Genomic DNA, 20849 nt, shown 5'->3' with positions numbered 1-20849 from the left:
CTATAGCATCATAGTTTGTTCCCAATTCCTTTTTTTTTAATATTTATTTATTATGTATTCAATGTTCTGTCTGTGTGTATGCCTGCAGGCCAGAAGAGGGCACCAGATCTCATTACAGATGGTTGTGAGCCACCATGTGGTTGCTGGGAATTGAACTCAGGACCTCTGGAAGAGCAGGCAATGCTCTTAACCTCTGAGCCATCTTTCCAGCCCCTGTTCCCAATTTTTTGATTCATGCCGAGGGGTCAGAGGTTTTAGGGTTGCTATGGCAGCACTGATGCATAAGACAGTGAGTCAGGTGATCACGTGCTAGTTCTAACAGAATCCTTCAGTCTTCAGAGTCCCACCGCCAAAGGTCTTCAACACAGCCAGTCGCCTGCATGCCCTGAGAACCACTACTCCACTGAGAGCTGATGGATTTCCACGACTGCTTAGAAATGGAAAAAGTGCCCCTCACACTGTCTCTAGAATAAAATCCATATACAACATAGATAAGCCAAAGTGTGAATCTGCTGAGCACATCACTGGGCCTTCTAGAGAGAGTGTGATGGGCTCCTAGAAAGCTTGGCTATGTCCTGAGAGAACAAGGAAAGGAGCTGGTTTGTTTGATGATGTCTGCTGGATGGTGGCATTTGGGTAAAGATTCCTACACACAGGTCATGAGTCTAAACATCCTACCAGCACCAAAGTTGCAAGTTACTGATCATTCTTTTGTAGTAGTAGTAGTAGTAGAAGCAAATCTTGCCTTTATATTTTATTTTTTTATTAAGCTATACATTTTTCTCCAGTCCCCTCCCTTCCTCCCTTCTCCCTTTCTAACCTCTCCCATGACCCCCACACTCCCAGTTTACTTAGGAGAGCTTTCTTTTTCACCTTTCATTCTTAGCGGCTCATATGAGTGCTGGGTAGAAGGGGAGTGGTGGGCCCTAAAGGCAGTAAGCATAAAACCTAACCTGCAGTAACTTGTATTCTCTGTTACAACACAAAACTATTATTTATTATTCAATCATTTTATTCATCTCTTTAAATAACAGGAATTAAATCTAGAGCTTCAGGCATGAAGCACAAGTGGTCTCTCATTCAACAGTATCAAGCCACAAGCACATAATCTTTGAACAAGTCTTCCTCTCCCCTCAACTCCGCCATCTTTAGTCCTGGCAGTCTCCACGGAGCTTATGGCCTCAGACACAGTAGGCAGCTGCCTCGCTCATAGCTGAGGCTGAGGCCTATCAGCAGCCTGCTTATCCTCTGTTAGAAGACACACTCCCCGACCACAGGGTTTCCACCAGTACTGCTATGCATTTTGTACAGATTAGACATACTGACCTATCCCGAGTGCCCAGCATAGTGTCATGCTCAAAACTATTGTCAGTGAATGGTACAACTGTATCTATTAGTAAACAAACCACTAGTGAACCTGTCAGGGGATTTCATGATGCAGGTGTGTTTATCACCGGGGCTATGGGAACTCACTGAACGAATATTTCTGGGACTGTAAAGAGTTGCCCTACTGGTGCTATTTTGCACATGACTGTGAGAGTGGTGTGGGACAGTGGTCTGTATTCTGTCAATCATATTTTAAATAAATGCTGATTGGCCAGTAGCCAGGCAGGAAGTATAGGCAGGACAACTAGACAGAAAGTAGAGGCAGGTCAATGAGAACAGGAGAATTCTGGAAAGAAGAAGCAGTCCCAGCCCAGATACAGAAGAAGCGAGATGTGACTGCCCTGCTGAAAAAGGTACTGAGCCCTGTGGCTAACATATACTAGAATAATGGGCTAATATGTTATAAGAGTTAATAAGAAGCCTGAACTAATGGGCCAATCAGTTTATGATTAATGTAGACCTCTGTGTAATTTCTTTGGGACTTAACAATTGTGGGAACTGGGCAGGACAGAAAACTCAGACAACACATGAGCAAGTGGGTGAAGGAGCCCTTGCACCATCAGTTTCTAGACCCTGTGTAGAGGTGAGACAGCTAAAGAAAGACTCCATGACCAAGAGGAATGAAAGTCGGACACAACTGTGCAATTAAATAATCAGCTTCTCAGATGATCCAGCCCTCGACCGGGCCTCGGACAGCCTAGCCCTGAACAGTTCAGATGATGCTATTTTTTAAAACTAAAAAATCTTTGTCTTTTTAAAATTTAGTGTGTGTGTGTGTGTGTGTGTGTGTGTGTGTGTGTGTGTGTGTGTGTCATGTTCAGCAGTGGCTGAAGCAGCCTGAAGAGACCAGAAGAGCTGGATTACAGGTAGTTGTGAGTCACTCCTTCTGAGTGTTATGGAATAGTATTCCTAACTGCTGAGCCATCTCTTGCACCCCCTTTCATATTTTTATTTGGTGCTTAAGAAAAAATAATACTCCAAAGGCTTTATATTTTTTTTTAAAAATCTTCTTAAAAGTAATCAAAAGTCAGGCATTGTTAATTTGTTCATTTTATATATAATATTAAACATCCTACCTAGTGTGCTTAATAAAGGAATTTCTTTATGGAAAATTGATATGTTCTATATAAAAATGAATTTTAAAACCCTGTGAATAATTAAAACTAAGTATGTCCCTATAGACCTAGGACTTTCCAAAGCTTATTAAATGAGAATGAACAACTTCCCACAGTCACCAAGTGACAGGGCACTGGGGCTTTCAGAGTCGGGGGGAAGGGGGGCAGAAGGGTGAGGAGGAAGAAGGGTTGAGGGGGTGAAGAAAAGAAAGAAGTTAAGGAAATAAGAGGGTGAGAGAAATGAGAAGTGATGAAGATAAGGGGGTATGTGGGATGAGTGGGTGAGGGGATGCAGGGGTGAGAGGATGAGAGGTGAGGGGATGAGGGAGGAGTGAGAGGATGAGGGAGGGGAGAGGATGAGGGAGGGGTGAGAGGATGAGGGAGGGGTGAGAAGATGAAGGAGGGGTGAGAGGATGGGGGTGAAGGGTGAGAGGATGAGGGAGGGGTGAGAGGATGAGGGAGGGGTGAGAGGATGAGGGAGGGGTAAGAGGATGAGGGAGGGGTAAGAGGATGAGGGAGGGGGGAGAGGATGAGGGAGGGGTGAGAGGATGGGGGTGAAGGGTGAGAGGATGAGGGAGGGGTGAGAGGATGAGGGAGGAGTAAGAGGATGAGGGAGGGGTAAGAGGATGAGGGAGGGGGGAGAGGATGAGGGAGGGGTGAGAGGATGAGGGAGGGGTGAGAGGATGGGGGTGAAGGGTGAGAGGATGAGGGAGGGGTGAGAGGATGAGGGAGGGGTTAGAGGATGGGTCTGAGGGGTGAGAGGATGAGGGAGGGGTGAGAGGATGAGGGAGGGGTGAGAGGATGGGGGTGAAGGGTGAGAGGATGAGGGAGGGGTGAGAGGATGAGGGAGGAGTAAGAGGATGAGGGAGGGGTGAGAGGATGAAGGAGGGGTGAGAGGATGAGGGAATGGTGAGAGGATGAGGGAGGGGTTAGAGGATGGGGCTGAGGGGTGAGAGGATGAGAGGTGAGGGTTTAGAGGATGAGGGGGTAAGAGGATGCAGGGGGTGAAGGGTGAAGGACTGAGGTGGTGTTCCTCTTCCCCCAGGGGACTCACCCGTATGCTGCCCGGTGTCTCTGCAGGGCAATGGCTGCTAGCTGCAGTCTGGCCTCCACCAAGATCTCCAGTTCCCCAGCAGAGCACTGGCAGAGGGGCTTATGGCACTGATGCTCCATCTCAGACACCAAGCAGTTCAGCCTGTCTTCAGCCTCTATCAGTAACAGTGACTAAAGAAAGGAGAACACAGCCACGGTCAGAGAACACTGCACAGTTACACAGTCAGAGAACACCACAGTCACACAGAGCCAGAGAACACCACAGTCACACACAGTCAGAGAACACCACAGTCACACACAGTCAGAGAACACCACAGTCACACACAGAGAACACCTCACAGTCACACACAGCCAGAGAACACCACAGTCACACACAGTCAGAGAACACCACAGTCACACACAGTCAGAGAACACCACAGTCACACACAGTCAGAGAACACCACAGTCACACACAGAGAATACCTCACAGTCACACACAGAGAACACCACAGTCACACAGCCAGAGAACACCACAGTCACACACAGAGAACACCACAGTCACACACAGCCAGAGAACACCACAGTCACACACAGTCAGAGAACACCACAGTCACACACAGCCAGAGAACACCACAGTCACACACAGTCAGAGAACACCACAGTCACACAGTCAGAGAACACCACAGTCACACACAGAGAATACCTCACAGTCACACACAGAGAACACCACAGTCACACAGCCAGAGAACACCACAGTCACACAGCCAGAGAACACCACAGTCACACACAGCCAGAGAACACCACAGTCACACACAGCCAGAGAACACCACAGTCACACAGAGCCAGAGAACACCACAGTCACACACAGTCAGAGAACACCACAGTCACACACAGTCAGAGAACACCACAGTCACACAGCCAGAGAACACCACAGTCACACACAGAGAACACCACAGTCACACACAGTCAGAGAACACCACAGTCACACACAGTCAGAGAACACCACAGTCACACACAGAGAACACCACAGTCACACACAGAGAACACCACAGTCACACACAGCCAGAGAACACCACAGTCACACACAGAGAACACCACAGTCACACACAGAGAACACCTCACAGTCACACACAGTCAGAGAACACCACAGTCACACACAGTCAGAGAACACCACAGTCACACACAGCCAGAGAACACCACAGTCACACACAGCCAGAGAACACCACAGTCACACACAGCCAGAGAACACCACATTCACACACAGAGAATACCTCACAGTCACACAGAGAGAACACCACAGTCACACACAGTCAGAGAACACCACAGTCACACACAGTCAGAGAACACCACAGTCACACACAGTCAGAGAACACCTCACAGTCACACACAGAGAACACCACAGTCACACACAGCCAGAGAACACCACAGTCACACACAGTCAGAGAACACCACAGTCACACAGTCAGAGAACACCACAGTCACACACAGAGAACACCACAGTCACACAGCCAGAGAACACCACAGTCACACAGTCAGAGAACACCACAGTCACACACAGAGAACACCTCACAGTCACACACAGAGAACACCACAGTCACACACAGCCAGAGAACACCACAGTCACACACAGAGAACACCTCACAGTCACACACAGCCAGAGAACACCACAGTCACACACAGAGAATACCTCACAGTCACACACAGAGAACACCACAGTCACACAGCCAGAGAACACCACAGTCACACACAGAGTACACCTCACAGTCACACACAGAGAACACCACAGTCACACACAGCCAGAGAACACCACAGTCACACACAGAGAATACCTCACAGTCACACAGAGAGAACACCACAGTCACACACAGTCAGAGAACACCACAGTCACACACAGTCAGAGAACACCACAGTCACACACAGTCAGAGAACACCACAGTCACACACAGTCAGAGAACACCACAGTCACACACAGTCAGAGAACACCACAGTCACACACAGTCAGAGAATACCACAGTCACACACAGTCAGAGAACACCACAGTCACACACAGAGAACACCTCACAGTCACACACAGTCAGAGAACACCACACAGTCACAGAGCCAGAGAATACCACAATCACACAGTCAGAGAACACCACAGTCACATAGCCAGAGAACACCTCACAGTCACATAGCCAGAGAACACCACACAGTCACACAGCCAGAGAACACCACAGTCACACACAGAGAACACCTCACAGTCACACACAGTCAGAGAACACCTCACAGTCACACACAGTCAGAGAACACCTCACAGTCACATAGCCAGAGAACATCACACAGTCACACAGCCAGAGAACACCACAATCACACAGTCAGAGAACACCACAATCACACAGCCAGAGAACACCACAGTCACACACAGAGAACACCTCACAGTCACATAGCCAGAGAACACCACACAGTCACACAGCCAGAGAACACCATAGTCACACACAGAGGACACCTCACAGTCACACACAGTCAGAGAACACCTCACAGTCACATAGCCAGAGAACACCACACAGTCACACAGCCAGAGAACACCACAATCACACAGCCAGAGAACACCACAGTCACACACAGTCAGAGAACACCACAATCACACAGTCAGAGAACACCACAGTCACACAGTAAGAGACAAAGTCTCACTCTTGACAAATAGTTTCAGGCTCAGAGAAGTAACAGCAGTTGGGAGACACAGCAGGACACCTGCACCCAATCAGCAGAGAAGAGGCCCAGGAAGGAACATGTGGCAGCAGGTGAAATCTCGACAGCAGAGCTGCCGGAACTCTCCGCTCCGCTGGCAGTTCTGTGAAGCTGCCCTGACATCCACCAGTGCCTTGCGGGGACAATAGAGACAGATGTGCCTGGGGGGCCCTTGTCCCATGTTGACCAGGTGATCAGTACTGCATCTTGTTTAAAAGTGTGTTTACACTTAAGGCCATATCATTCCACATTGCTTCATTAACCCTGGGCTCACAGACAAAGGAGCTATATAGTTCTTTTGTGAACTGAATGAAATTATGTGGCATCTCTATTTGCTTTGTAAGCAAACACAGTGCTTGTCACAAACACTAGACATCATCTTCATCTTCTGCTTGAGGAACATTTTATACAGCAAAACCCATCGACAACAGAAACATGATAGGGGAACTATGGCATAATTTGGGGATTACTAATGCAGAAAATATGAAGCTAAAACACTCTAAGCATTGACACGGCACTTAGATGTTTGGATTAGAGATGCTCAAGCAGAGAAGTCTATGCAAATATCACAAAATCCCCCAGAATCCGACGATTCTGGTTCAGGGTCACTCGACCTGTACTAACAGACCAGAGATGTGTAGAAGGGCCACTTGGTAGTCTGAGGGAGGGAGGAACCCAAGAGTCGGTGCAGAATCTCTTTCACCATGGTTGGCTACGTACATACTGGGTACATATTCATTTTATAATTTTTTAATTATAATAATTCCATTATTTGAATGGAATTAGTAAATTTCATATGTTGTCTAAACCGTAGGGTTGTTGTTTTCTGTTTATTTTTCAAGACAGGGTCTCTGTGCAGCGCTGGCTGTCCTGGAACCCACTCTGTAGACCAGGCTAGCCTGAATTCACAGAGATTCACCTGCCTCTGCCTCCCAAGTGCTGGGATTAGTGGCATGTGCACTACCGCCCGACTTGTTTTGTTTTTTATGAAATACATTGAAGTAAAAATGATTAATATCTACATCACAGAAGTATGATAATTAAACCACCATGCAAAATTCCTGTTGTGTAGTGAGCATTTTGATAAATGATTGACCATGGTTTGTGGAAGAAACGAAACATTAAGGCTTACCTTTATCATGCCAATAGTGCAGTCATCTCTAAATCTTGACAGTTGACAATGTGAATTTTCATCTTTTGTGTAAAAATCTAAAGACATGTAAGTTTTTTAGAAATATCAAGGATCAGTGGTTAGTTTAATTAGTACTTATATTTGTTAAAAATCTATAATTCATGGAATGTATCAATAAATATAATTAGACAAAATCAACAGTGAACATTAGAAACGCATAAGTATATCAACATTCCCTAAATAAACCTTAGAATGCTGGTCTTTATTTTTGCCACAAATCAGACAGCTCAGAAAAGGTCTTTTGCATACTGAATAGTGTTACTCGGGCTACCAATTTCTGACATAGAAGTGTAGTTCCTCCTGATCTTTCAAAAATTTCTAACACTTCAAATATACGGAAAAAAAAACTCCCTTGGAAGCTCTCTTAATTAGGGTTTTGTTGCTGTGAAGAGACACCATGACCATTGGGGTGGTTTACAGTTTCAGAGTCCATTATCATCAGCGAGAAGCATGGCAGCATGCAGGCAGATGTCGTGCTGGAGAAGGAGCTGAGAGTTCTACATCTGGAAACACAGGCAGCAGAAGGAAACTGCTGTTCTGGGTATGATTTAAGCATATAAAACCTGAAAGCCCACCTTCACAGTGACACACTTCCTCCAACAAGATCACACCTATGCCAACAAAGTCACACCTCCCGATAACGTAGCTCCCTATGGGCCAAGTATTCAAACAGTGAGTCTATGGGGCCATTCCTATTCAAATCAGCACAGTAGCCTTGGTTCTGTTGAGATGCAGAAGCTCTTGCTATAACAGCAGAGAGTGGGATCTTCTGGAGTAGCAGGTCTATTCAAACAATGTATTTCCAAAATTCCTCATCTACAGTAAGTCTGCCCCTATTCTGAAGGAGGATTCAGATAAAAATCTTTGCTTGTGTCAGTCATTCCACTGAATAATCTCAAGTCACTACAGACAGCTTCAGACAAATGGAAAGAATGATTGTAGAATCAAAGGGAACTTGGCACTTGCAGTGATATTTCATTTGTATGTTAATAAACAAAGCTTGCCTGAAATTCAGAGAGTAAAACAGCCACCCTGGGCAGCCTTACAGACCAGGCAGTGGGGACACACACCTTTAATCCCAGTAGCCACACTAGTTTGCCCTAGAAACCGGGCGGTAGTGGTACATGCCTTTAATCCCAGCCCTACAGAGGAATATAAAGACTTGAGGAGACAGCTCTCAGACACATTCTGATATTCCTGGAGGCAGGATCGCCGTTTCGGACTGAAATAGAGGTAAGAGCCAGTGGCTGGCTGTTTTGCTTTTCTGACCTTCAAGTTGAAACCCAATTTCTGTCTCTGGGTTTTTATTATTTGTACTGCAGGCACTGATTTTCTCTTTTCTTCCAGTTCCAATCTCCTTACTGTTTCCTTAAAACAGGAGACTCTGGTCTTAGGGGTCAGCTGACTAAAAGGAATGGATTAAGGCTTTTTTCTCAGGAGAAAAAAAAAGAGATTAAGAGAGATCAGATTCGAGTATGAGACTACAAGGAGTTCTCAGAACTTATTCAATGGGGAAATTGTTTTTAAAATGTCTTACAGTCTCTGGGAAAGCATGCTACAGCATACAGGAAATGGGAAAATCAACTTAACAATTTCAGTTATAGTAGAGGGTACAGCACAAGTCACAGCCATGGTGGCTGTAACCCAACAGCAGAACAGAGTATATGTCAGAGCGTACAGTTCACATCACAGAAAGCCAGAAGCGGTCAGGGAGGGTCCAGAGACTAGACATACCCTTTAAGTCACGCTCTCAGAGACCCGCTTCCTCCAGCGAGGCCTCACCTCTTAATGTCTCCACTGTTTCCCAATAACACTATCACATTGCACATCCATCTATAGATTAATTCAGCATCTAGGACAAAGCCCCATGATCCAATCACTGCCAGAAAGCTCTGCCTGTGAGCATCACTGCTTTTGGAATGAAGGTCTTAGCTGGTTAGCCTGGTGGGGAGGAGACTTCGTATCCAAACCAAAGCAAAAAGAAATTACTATGAACAGAGACAGGTCATCACAGTAGATAACCTAAAAGAAACAAACACTTAGAAATACACAACTTACCAAGACTGAACTGTGATCAAACGAGTATCTCGAGGTACCAAATGTTCATAAAAAGATTAAATCATGAGATTTCTGTCTGGTGCTCCAATGTGGGTCTCTGTCTCTGTCTCCTTTCATCGCCTGATGAAGGTTAATATTCAGGAGGATGCCTATATGTTTTTCTTTGGGTTCTCCTTATTTAGCTTCTCTAGGATCACTAATTAGAGACCCACATTGGAGCACCAGACAGAAATCTCAAGGTCCAAATCAGGAGCAGGAGGAGAGAGAGCACGAGCAAGGAACTCAGGACCGCGAGGGGTGCACCCACACACTGAGACAATGGGGATGTTCTATCGGGAACTCACCAAGGCCTGGGTCTGAAAAAGCCTGGGATAAAACCGGACTCGCTGAACATAGCGGACAATGAGGACTACTGAGAACTCAAGAACAATGGCAATGGGTTTTTGATCCTACTGCACGTACTGGCTTTGTGGGAGCCTAGGCAGTTTGGATGCTCACCTTACTAGACCTGGATGGAGGTGGGTGGTCCTTGGACTTCCCACAGGATAGAAAACCCTGATTGCCCTTTGGGCTGACGAGGGAGGGGTGCTTGATTGGGGGAGGGGGGAAATGGGAGGCGGTGGCGGGGAAGAGACAGAAATCTTTAATAAATAAATAAATTTTAATAAAAAGATTAAATCAGAGAACAAAGGCAAATTCTCCTAAGAAATCTTGAGTAAAACCTACAAATCTAGAGCTGAGGAGATGGTTCAGTCAGTAAACAACACATGAGCACAAGGTCAAACTAAGTTTGACCCCAGGACCTCAGAAAAAGCCAGATGTGCAAGCCCACACTTTGTAATTCCCATATAGGCAGGAGGAAACAGAAGGATCCCTGAGGCTTGCTGGCCAGTTGGCCTACCCAAATTATCAAATTTCAGGTCCCAGTGAGAGACCTTATCTCCAAATATAAGGCAGACAGCGCCCAGGGAACCCTGGTCTCCACAGATAGGAGCCCACACACGTGCTCACACTCATGAAAACACTCACATGTACACCACACGTGCATGCACAATACAAAGCTAAGGTCATCACACTCCTTGGTTTTAAAATATATTAAAAATCTATAAAAAGTATGGTATTATCACCTACATTCACTTACACCCACACTCATTCGTATTCCCATAAACATGAAAATGTGCAAAGTAGCTACATTACACACACATACCACCAACCAAAACACAAGATACAAATAAAACCCACAGTTAAACAGCATGTGAAATAGTAGATGACATTTATTTATTAAGATTAAATTCAAAATTAAATTCAGAAACACACACACACTTGATAGCCAACAAGCCCCACCCAGTGGTATCTGTCACAGGGACAGACGCTGTCAGACGGACCAGTATCACTGTGATGTGGCTCTGTGGAGACAGTGCATGGATTTCAACAGGGTACTGCTTCAATCTACCATGGGATGTCCAAGCACAGACTAGTAAACAGATGCAGTGAATCAGAGCAAGACAGTCGTCCTAGAATGGCTTCAGGGAAATCATTTAAAAGGCGTATTTATTTTTACTATGCCTGCATGTCTATCTGTGCGCTCTGTGTGTGCAAGCACCTGCAGGATCCAGACGAGGGCATCAGAGCCCCACAACTGGAGTTGTAAGAGGTTGGGTTCTGGGAACCAAACCTGGGTCCTCTAAAAGAGCATCAGATGCCCTTAACTGCTAGGCAATCTCTCCAGCTATGCATTTTGTTTTACATAAGATATGCAAGATGCAAAAAAAATGTGAACACCCTATCCTATAAAACACTGGCAAGCGCTATTTTAAATATTCATCATATTCCTATGGATATGTATGGATGGACAGATAAATATGTATGTACTTGTACCGAGACATAAACATATATGTGCCATAGGACCTCAGGGGGAAATATATGCTCAAATATTCAAACAGATTATTGGGAGTGGGGTGGTTAGTGGTTGAGAAAACAAGAAAAACATAAAAATGAAAACAAAAGCTCACCTTTCAGGTTTGGGATGGTGGGTTTGTTCTTCTCAATGGCAACTGTGTGGTACAGTGTTTTGGTTAAATTATCCGGGATACAGTTTATCGTCGCAGCCAAACTGATGAAGAAATGGGCCCTGGCAAAATTAAATTTGTTTAAGAGGTGTTGCTGGCCAAGAGTAACCAGGGTGAAAGGCAAGCCTCTGTTGATCAAATCTTCCAGCGCCTACAAGTGAGAAGGGGAAAGGGTCGGGTTAAACATCTCACATCTTAGCGTCACCCCCGTTTTGTCTTTCTGATTGGGTGTCAGATGAAGGGTTAGACACGATATTTCCATAAATGGCAGAACCACTCCAGTTCCTCAACTCACACCCTGCCCTGCCGCATAATGGGAGAGCAAACCTGGGGTTGGAGTGAGGGAACAGACTTCTTACCAGCTCAGGGAGAATGAAGAGTTTGACAGTTACTGTGAGCACAGACTGGACAAGAAGAGGAAAACAGCCTCCCTACCCAGCTTAGCATCCATGGTCGACCACGCCCTTTTCCAGCCCCTCTCCATCTCCTTCCTGCCTCCTTTGTAACCAGGACTCTAAAGTTCCCTTGATGGCCTGCAGTGGAAGGGGGCAGATGAAAATCGCATTGACAGAGAATGGTCCTTGGGCAGCAATCAGGCTGCCTGTCTACTCGTGATCCACTGAGACATTCCACACCCTCTTCTCTTCTAAATTCTAATCACCTTCTCCTTCTCCCCATCTACAGAGGGTTGAAAATGTGTCTGTTTCATTGACTGGCTGACGTTTGTTTGACAGACACCAAAATAAAACCTGGCACACAGCCAACTCCACAGATTAAAAAGATCTCTTTAAAACTGGAGGCAAGTGAGGTAAGGTTCTGGGAGTAAAGGTGGAGGCTACCAATCCTGGGGACCCCCAGAGCCTACAGAGTAATGAAAACCAACTCCTGGAAGCTGTCTTCTGGCCCCCATGGGCACGCTGTGGCATGTGCCCACCTACCCAAATAAATAACAGAATGTAAAACATGAAAGTAAAGCAAAACCTAAGTGGATCCGACCACACTTTGGCTTGAAGCTCTCAAACAGCCCCCATTTCACTCAGATAAGAGCCCATGCTACTCCATCCCTATAAGGCTTTTCAGTTTGGCCTCTCTGAGCCTATGTGCTACCCCTCACCATCCATACAACTCTCTCCACACCAGCCAGGATAGCTATCACCAATCCAAGCAAGTTTTCTTTAAGACCTCTGCACTTGTCCCTGTTTCTAGATTATTCCTTTGTGAAGTTGCACGAGTCCTATCTATCTTTAAGTAAAGAGGCACTTGCTCACCCCAAGTGATTTTACACTTACTACAGTGCTTCCAATTCCTTTTGCACACCCAAGGAAGGCTGGGTCTGTCCCAATACACAGGGTGAGCTACTTCTTTGTGTTTATGGCATTTATTTTTGCTAGCCTTGCCCATTAAAGTGTAAGCTCTATAAGGACTTGGTGTCGGCCTATGATGCTCCAGGACTATGATTGCTGGCCATAGAACAGTACCTTGGATGTGACAGACAGTCATTTTTGAGCTGATATAGAAAGAAGATGCTGGGGCTATCTACCTAGTCTAGAAAAGAGAGAAACTACTTGCCTTACATAAACAAGAAAAACAATTTCCCATCATTTGGAAGAATTGGGAGCAACAGTGACAGGCGTTGGCAGGTTGGGTTGCCTGGTCTCTTTTCCTCCTTTCTTAATCTATTCTATGGGTTGAAAGCATTGTGTATGGGAGAGCAGATGTAGAACACCCACTGGGCCAGAGGTGCAGACCAAGCGTGGCACCAGGACCATCATTATTGCTTCCTATCCAGAGAAGAAACTACAGACTGGCCGGGGGTAAGGAGAGAGAGGCCATTTCTCTTCTCTTCCCTCCTCAGCAAACTGATTTAATGAGCCTTGACAATTACACACAAACACTTGAGGATCAAAGGAAGATTAATTAGTAATGCTATTTAACACTCCTCTCTCTCCCTCTATACAGAAAATGCAAAGTGTAATCTGAAGAGTCTTAAGCAGGCCAACAGTACTGTTTTAATTAATTAGCTAATAGAAATTGGGTTTCCATTATGCTGTCAGTCTCTTTTTGAGTAAAAAGAAATGATCAGACAGACACTCTTTTCAGACCAAACACTGCTCCGCTGGAAATGTGTTCTTAGGGTAGCATGGCATTTGTGACAAGACAGAGAGAAATATTCCCCAGCTCCCCAAGGTCTAGGAACACCTAAACATGGATATGAATCTTTATCTTCCTAATACCAGTTCTTTCATTTCAGACAGTTTGCTTATGAATTAAAATAAAATCTTAGGGAAAAATATTGAATGATATGAAGCATAATTCAAAGTGGACTTTGTGGAATAAAATGCACAACAATAGGAAAGTAAGAAGGTTACATTTAACAAAGAGAAGCTCTATGCTTTATCAAAATTAAGGAAAAATAAAGCAGGTTTGAGGAAAATGACTTTTGAGTTACTTAAAAATCAATAAAATAAAATAAATGAAGTATGAGCTACTTTCAATGCTATGACAAAATGCCTGAAGAGGCAGCTTCACAAAGGAAGGGTTTATCCCACCCCACAACAGGGAAAGTTCTGCAGGAGGGGCAGGAGGCATCCCCAGTCAGGAAGCAGAGAGTTGAATGCTGGGATTCAGCTGGCTCCCCCCTCCTTTTTTTAAATATACAAAGCCAGTGCCAGCTGGACAATGCTCAGCATGCTGCCTGCTCCCTTGGGCCCCAGTTACAGCAGACTGTGTGCACTGAGGGCTGATCCTGAGGAAACGCTCTCCTAGGTGAATGCGCAGGGCTGGCAGCCTCTTGGTAGCACTGTGAGGTAAGCTCTTCCCTCACAACTTTCCTTCTCTGCTTTGGTTGGAAGGCTCTTGCCTTCAGGGCTTTTCTGAGTTCCCATCCTATAGCACAAGGTATCCCTTTAGTGTGCTAATGTCTCCAACCATGATGCTGTTCTGTCTACAACAATCATTGGATGCTCACCCTCCATTCTGTGACATACTTTATCTTCCCACCTTTCTGTTCCATTCGCTACCCAGACTCTGCAAATCTAAGGAAAAGCACTCAGCTTTACCCTTGCCACAACACAGGGCCAGCCTGTCTTGAATATTCCTCTGCCAAATAAAGTCTTGCATTGCTTTTGAGTTCAGATCAATCAAGCTGTTAGGGCACGGGCAGAACACAATCAGATTCTTTGCCAGAAGGTAACATGAATGGCTTCTAATCTATTTCCCAGTAGAGTCTGCGGTCCCCTCTGAAATGGATGGCATGAGCCCACAAATTTTTGGCTTTCTGCTTTTTCCAAAATTCCCACTAGAATGGATCACTAAACTCTATACACAATATTCTAGGGCTTTTCTAACCTGAAACTTCAATCTCTACTACCTTGGTCCTTCAAACAGCTTCCAATGGCCTAAGCACCACGTGGTTGGGCTTTAGCCGCACTGACCCCACTTCTGGGCCAATTTTTTTTGTATTAGCTACTTTTCTCGTGGCTGTGGCAAAATACCTCGGAAAAGCAAATTAAGAAGAGTCTATTTGGGCCACAGTTTAAGGGTATGGTCCATCATATCAAGGAGGGAACGGCAGTAGAGGATGGCTCGTCACACTACATCTACGGCACGAAGAAGCAGAGAGACCAACACCGATGTGGGGCATTTATATAAATACTTGTTCTTTTTCATTCAGTCCAAGGGCCGGGGCCATGGGGTGATGCTGATCACATTCAGAGTGGGTCTTCCCTCTGTAGTTAAGCCTTTCTGGAAAGAGCCTGTTAGACACACCCAAAGGGCTGCTTCCACGGGGATTCTAAATCCAGTCTTGTTGACAAGGAACATTAATCACCACAGCTTAATCAAAGACAATGTTGTTTGATACCACCAATCAATCGATCGATCAATCAACCCTCCATACATCTATCTGTCCTCATTAACCACTCCTAGATGACTAGACTCGTGTCTTCTCTGTCACCAGCACCTCCCTAACCCTTGTGACAATGGTTGTCCTCAAATGCCTTCTATGTGAACACTTTAAGGTACTAATCACATCATTATGTTTTTATTAACTTGTTTTTTAAAATATTTAAATGTCACTAGGAAATCAAATGCTTAAACACCAATTGTTTGATGGTTGACAGGTGTTAATAGACAATTTCATCCTCATTATGCAAAAAAAATTTGGGGAAATCAGAGGAGCTGCATATGAAAATGTTACAAAATGACACCCCCTGCAATTGGCGCATAGTTGTGGAACTGGGAAGGAAGGATACAAGTAGCAGCCATATTGAACACATGGGCTGCTCCAAACATGTGGCTGCTCCAAAATAAGTCTTTTAGTTACAGTGGGAGTCAGCTGGTACCGTTTAGGTAACCGAGACATTTGCATAGGAAAGCCAGAGATACACGGTTGGACAAGCCAACTGAACACACCTGGTTCTAGAAGTCCGGGCAGCCACTGCTAGTTACTGGCCTGGACGTCAAGTTAGTTTGATACAATTCTAACTTTAGCCTCAGAATTTTGTGATCAAAACCCTATTATCAGATGTTAAAAAGAGGAAGATTGGGAGTTCAAGGATATCCTTGGCTACCCAGTGAGATTAAGGGCAGCCTGGGCTATATGAGATCTTGTCAGCAACAGATAGGAGGGAGGGAGGAGAAACTACAGGTAGAGCAGGATTTCCAAATCAGAAACTGTACTTGCCAAATAGGGTGAAATGACTCAGAACACTTCCACATTAAATATTGTTATTACCTGTAGGTTGTCTTTATTGGTAAGAGGTTTTCCAGAGTCAAATGATGGAGTTACCTGTCAAAAATACAAAATATTAATAGCAGAACCCATATTTATTTGAGCATTCTTTTAAATGGAACTATTAATGTATCCTAAAATCATTTAAGAACCATTTTGTTGTCAAAGTAATATGTGATCTTGTCAGAAATATTAGTATAAGAAAAACTAAAAATTGTATATAAGTCAACTTCTTCTAGGCAGTAAGCATCAGTATTCTGTCTTTCCTGTCCTTCTCTTGCTGATTATTTTGAAAATTATATACTCACTTCTATTCCGTTTTCACCAACAACTGCCTACTTTTATTCCTACAAAACTGGGTTACTTGCAAACCTCAGTCTGGAAGGTATCAATTAATATAGTATAAGAACTAAATGTCTTTGCCATCGCGAGTTACGTAGTGGGACCATTCTCCAGCCTTACATCACCAACCAGCCTTAGGTCAAATATTACTGGTGGACGTTTTGTCTACATTTTGATTATTGCCTTTGGACTGAATCTAAGAAAGAGTTCTGGGTCAGAAGCCAAGGATATCTTGAGGAAACGGAAGCAGCTGGGCTCAGTTTCCAAAAGCCCACTCCTATCACGTGACCACGCTTCCCACAGTCTCAAGCAATACTCTCCCTTTTAAAACTGTGCCGGAAAAAAAGAAAAAAGAAAAAAAAAAACTGTGTCGTGTTGAGGAGAACTTGAACACTTATTTAGAAGGACTATAGTTCTCTTCCTTTCTGTATGGGAGTCTCGTGTTTGTGGTTGGCTCTAATTGTTCTGGCTCAAGGGAAACAGTTATTCTCACAGGAAAATGTAGTATACTGGAGCAGAACGCATCTCTTTTCACTCTGACCATCCTTTTGAAAAGACACCTTCATAGGAGACAAAACTGATTTGCCTCTCCTACCTCCACAGTCTTCAGGAAGTATGCTACAGCTTCCAGGGATAGAGAAGCCAGAAGCCACTTATATGCCGGTGGTGTCCTAACTCAAGATCCCATATCTCTTGGCCTGAGGACATTCCGTGGCCATAAGAACATTCAGAAGAACGCAGCGACTCAGGGCATTCATGTCCCACCAGTCTGAGGAGCCCGGGCAGTGATAATTTCACTAATGTTCTTGGACCGTTTTTTCTCCTATTGCTGTGGGCACCTTCTTACTCCGCATACATTCTGAAATCCCCTCTCCAACACACTGCTCACCCCCAAATCCTTCTTTCTAGATGCCCAAGCCAAACTATCTTAGCTTTCATTGCCAACCGGCATGGGTACTGCAGAATTCCCCTCTGAAGTACTCCTTATTATCTAGGGACAATGAAAAACTAATGACCCAAAAAAGGGAGCTCTTCTTTAATATAAATGACGGACTTCATAATAGGACTTTCTTTAGTCACAAGAGGGGAATCTTGATACAAACATATGGTAAAATATAGAACTTTTTAAAGCGCTCTGAAGAGTCGAATTGTAATCTATAAGTTTTTTTTTTCAGCCACTTCCTTTGCAAGTGAAACCAAATTCATTAAACCCTTCTTTAAATAACTGGCCCGCAGCCTAATAACATTGGCACCTATTTTAATTATAAACCCTGAAAGCATTTTCTCTTTTAATTACACTTTTAAATCCCCAATTGAAGGTGGAAAGCTGCAAATTAACTCTGAGAATACAAAATCTGAAGTCAGACTCCACCGGGAGATGATTCACCTACACATTTATCTTATGAAAGTTCCTGGAGAAAAATGAAGTTTGCCATGCTCATGTCAAAAATGGTTCCTGAATTCTCCGCTGTTGTCTGTTTTCTTGACGGAAATGGCCCTTGAAAACTTGTTTCTCAGCCCATGTGCATGGTTTCTCTGTCCATCTTTGCTTCCAGGACTGTACACTTAGATGGCCCTAAATTCACTTCCTTCAGCTCCTGTTTTCCGTTGTCTGCCTCAGTTCCCGGATTATTTCAAGACAGCATCCACTAATCCTGTATCTTAGGGTTTTAGTTGCTACAGCTGTGATGAAACACCATGACCAAAAGCAACTTGGGGAAGAAAGGGTTGGTTTGGCTTCATTTCTACATCGTGGTTGATCAACAAAGGAAGTTACGACAGGAACTCAAACAGGGCAGGAATTTGGAGGTAGGAGCTGATACAGAAGCCATGGAGGAGTGCTGCTTCCTGGCTTGCTCTCGTGGTTTGCTCCGCCTTCCTTCATATAGAATCCAGGACCACCAATCCTAATGGCCTTGGTCCTCCCGCATCAATCACCAAGAACATGCTCCACAGGCTTGCTGTGGCCTGCTCTTACAGATGCTTTGGCTCAGCTGGGTCTTCCTCTTTCCAACACCTCTAGCTGTATCACATTGTCATGAAACTAGCCAGTACAGACTATTATTTTAAACCTCAGGGTTAAAACTCCCAGCTTCACATATGCAACCCCAACTGGTCCCCTGAATTCTAGACATTGCTACCCTACACTATGGATGCTACCCACCTAGCTGTCTCTGGATCTCATACGGAACTTGTTTAGCTCCTCCTCCACAGTTTATGAAAACTTCCTGCCGACTGCTCAGACTGAACACTCTGAGTCATCCTTGACTTGTGCTCTTACAATTCCACCTCCAAACACCAGTCTAATGCTGCCAGCTCTTCCCTCACAACCTGCACAGCAGTTGACCGCTGCTCCCTCCCCTCCGCGACTATCACCCCAATAATCACTGTGTCACGATCACATCACCTGGTCCCTGAGTGCTCCCCTCCTCCTCTCTCCTACAACCTCACTGGGCCTACCTGGTCCTCCCCAATGATATCTCACAAGCATCTTCCATAAGGCCTTTGTCATACAATGACTTGTGCCTGGAAGGTCATCCCCCAGATCCCTGCTTGGGTCACATCCTTCACAAGTTGCTGCTGAGAAAAACCTTCCCAGTAATGACAGCTTTCACTCCATGCCCAGAACACTGCCTGGGTTCAGTAAGCACTCAACAAACAGTCTGAATCTATTGAACTACAATTTTAATACCGAAGGACAGGTTGTTTATAATAAGAAAATACTGTTGACTGGGAGGCAAGCAAGAAAATAGTACTAACTTCATCCAGACAAGAGGATAAATTCATTTACATCACAAGAGAGGGATGAAGAGCTAAATTACTTATTTCCTGATAGGTACTGTGCTGGGTAATTTATTTCAGTTTGCCACAAGCTTGGGTCATCGGAGAGAAGGGATCCTCAGTTGAGAAAATGCCTCCAAAAGTTGGGCTGTGGGTAAACCTGTACAACATTTCCTTAGTTACTGATTGACGAGGGAGGGCCCAGCCCCAGCCCTTTGTGGGTGGTGCCACCCCTGAATTAGTGGTCCTGGGTTCTATAAGAAAGCCATGAAGAGCAAGCCAGTAAGCAGCTCCCTCCATGGCCTCTGCATCAGCTCCTGCCTTAAGGTTCCTGTCTTGTTTGAGTTCCTGTCCTGCTTTTCTTCAGTGACTAAGTATGATGTGGTAGAGTTAAGCAAATTAACCCTTTCCTCCCCAAGTTGCTTTTGGTCAAGGTGTTTCATCACAGCAATAGTAACCCTAACTAGGAGAGGTAATTCAAAGACAGATAGGCAGGTATATACATCTACAGATACACCATATACACCAAACACTATACATAATGTATACATTATAAGTATATATACAGATATGCGTATATACATATATATTCATATTATTTAATGACAATCCCTAGTAAGATGTTCTATATATAACTTCATAGTTTCATGAAGCTCAGGCTGGCTTCACACTTGCTAAGGACGACCTTAAATGTACAGGGATTATAGGTATGTACAGCCAGACTCAGTTTTTATTTTGTCATTTAAAAAAAAAACACAACTTCATAGTGGGACATTGGACCCAGAGCTTTATGTATCCTGGGCAATCAACTGAACTCTCTCCCCAGTCCCACAATCATCCTTGTGTTTCCAGTGTTCCAGATCCACCCCACATCCTCACATGAGCTAAAAGAGCTGTTCTGCTATAGTGCTACGTCCCAGCCTCTGTTATAATAAATAACAGCACTGTAGCAGTTGCATGGAACATGAGCAGATGCAACACATGCATGTGATGCCCGCTCACATGGGTGATTCTCAAGACTTCAGTTCATTTTGGTGATTCTTTCAGGCCCTCTAAATTTGAATCCAGCTTCTTCCTACATGTGTCTGTCTGTCTCATGCTCACACATACCACCTCCCCTGGAGAGTGACCTGCTATTTCCGTGTGTGTGTGTGTGTGTGATGGTGTGTGCACACGTGTGCAGCATGTGTCTGTATGTGCACACGTGGAGGCCAGATCAGGATGCCAAGCATCTTCCTCTGCTGTATATTTCTTTGAGACAGGGCCTCTTACAAACTTAGAGGACTTCCTGTGGGCTGGCTGGCTAACGTGCTCTTGGGGTCCAAGGCTGGGGATATAGGTATGTGCAGCCATGCCCAGGGTTTTATGGTGGTATGATGATTTGAACTCTGGGCCTCATGATTGCTGAGCAAGTG

At 44.7% G+C, this 20849-nt stretch overlaps 1 protein-coding gene across 1 annotated transcript in view; it reads right to left on the bottom strand.

Annotated features, from left to right (window-relative positions):
- The window catches only part of Cfap54 (cilia and flagella associated protein 54), a 251885-nt gene that overhangs the window by 83238 nt on the left and 147798 nt on the right, over window positions 1-20849 (bottom strand). Inside the window, exons 48-51 of the mRNA XM_075954510.1 lie at window positions 16315-16368; window positions 11523-11730; window positions 7393-7469; window positions 3556-3725 (exon numbers count right to left, since the gene is read on the bottom strand). Of these exons, the coding sequence (XP_075810625.1) occupies window positions 3556-3725; window positions 7393-7469; window positions 11523-11730; window positions 16315-16368 (509 nt within the window). The remainder of the gene's footprint in view (window positions 1-3555; window positions 3726-7392; window positions 7470-11522; window positions 11731-16314; window positions 16369-20849) is intronic.

The sequence above is a fragment of the Microtus pennsylvanicus genome, chromosome 20 (genome assembly GCF_037038515.1).
Source record: "Microtus pennsylvanicus isolate mMicPen1 chromosome 20, mMicPen1.hap1, whole genome shotgun sequence".
Taxonomy (NCBI): domain Eukaryota; kingdom Metazoa; phylum Chordata; class Mammalia; order Rodentia; family Cricetidae; genus Microtus; species Microtus pennsylvanicus.
The sequence above is the reverse complement of the archived record's forward strand: the minus strand, read 5'-3'. Positions and strand labels throughout refer to the sequence as shown.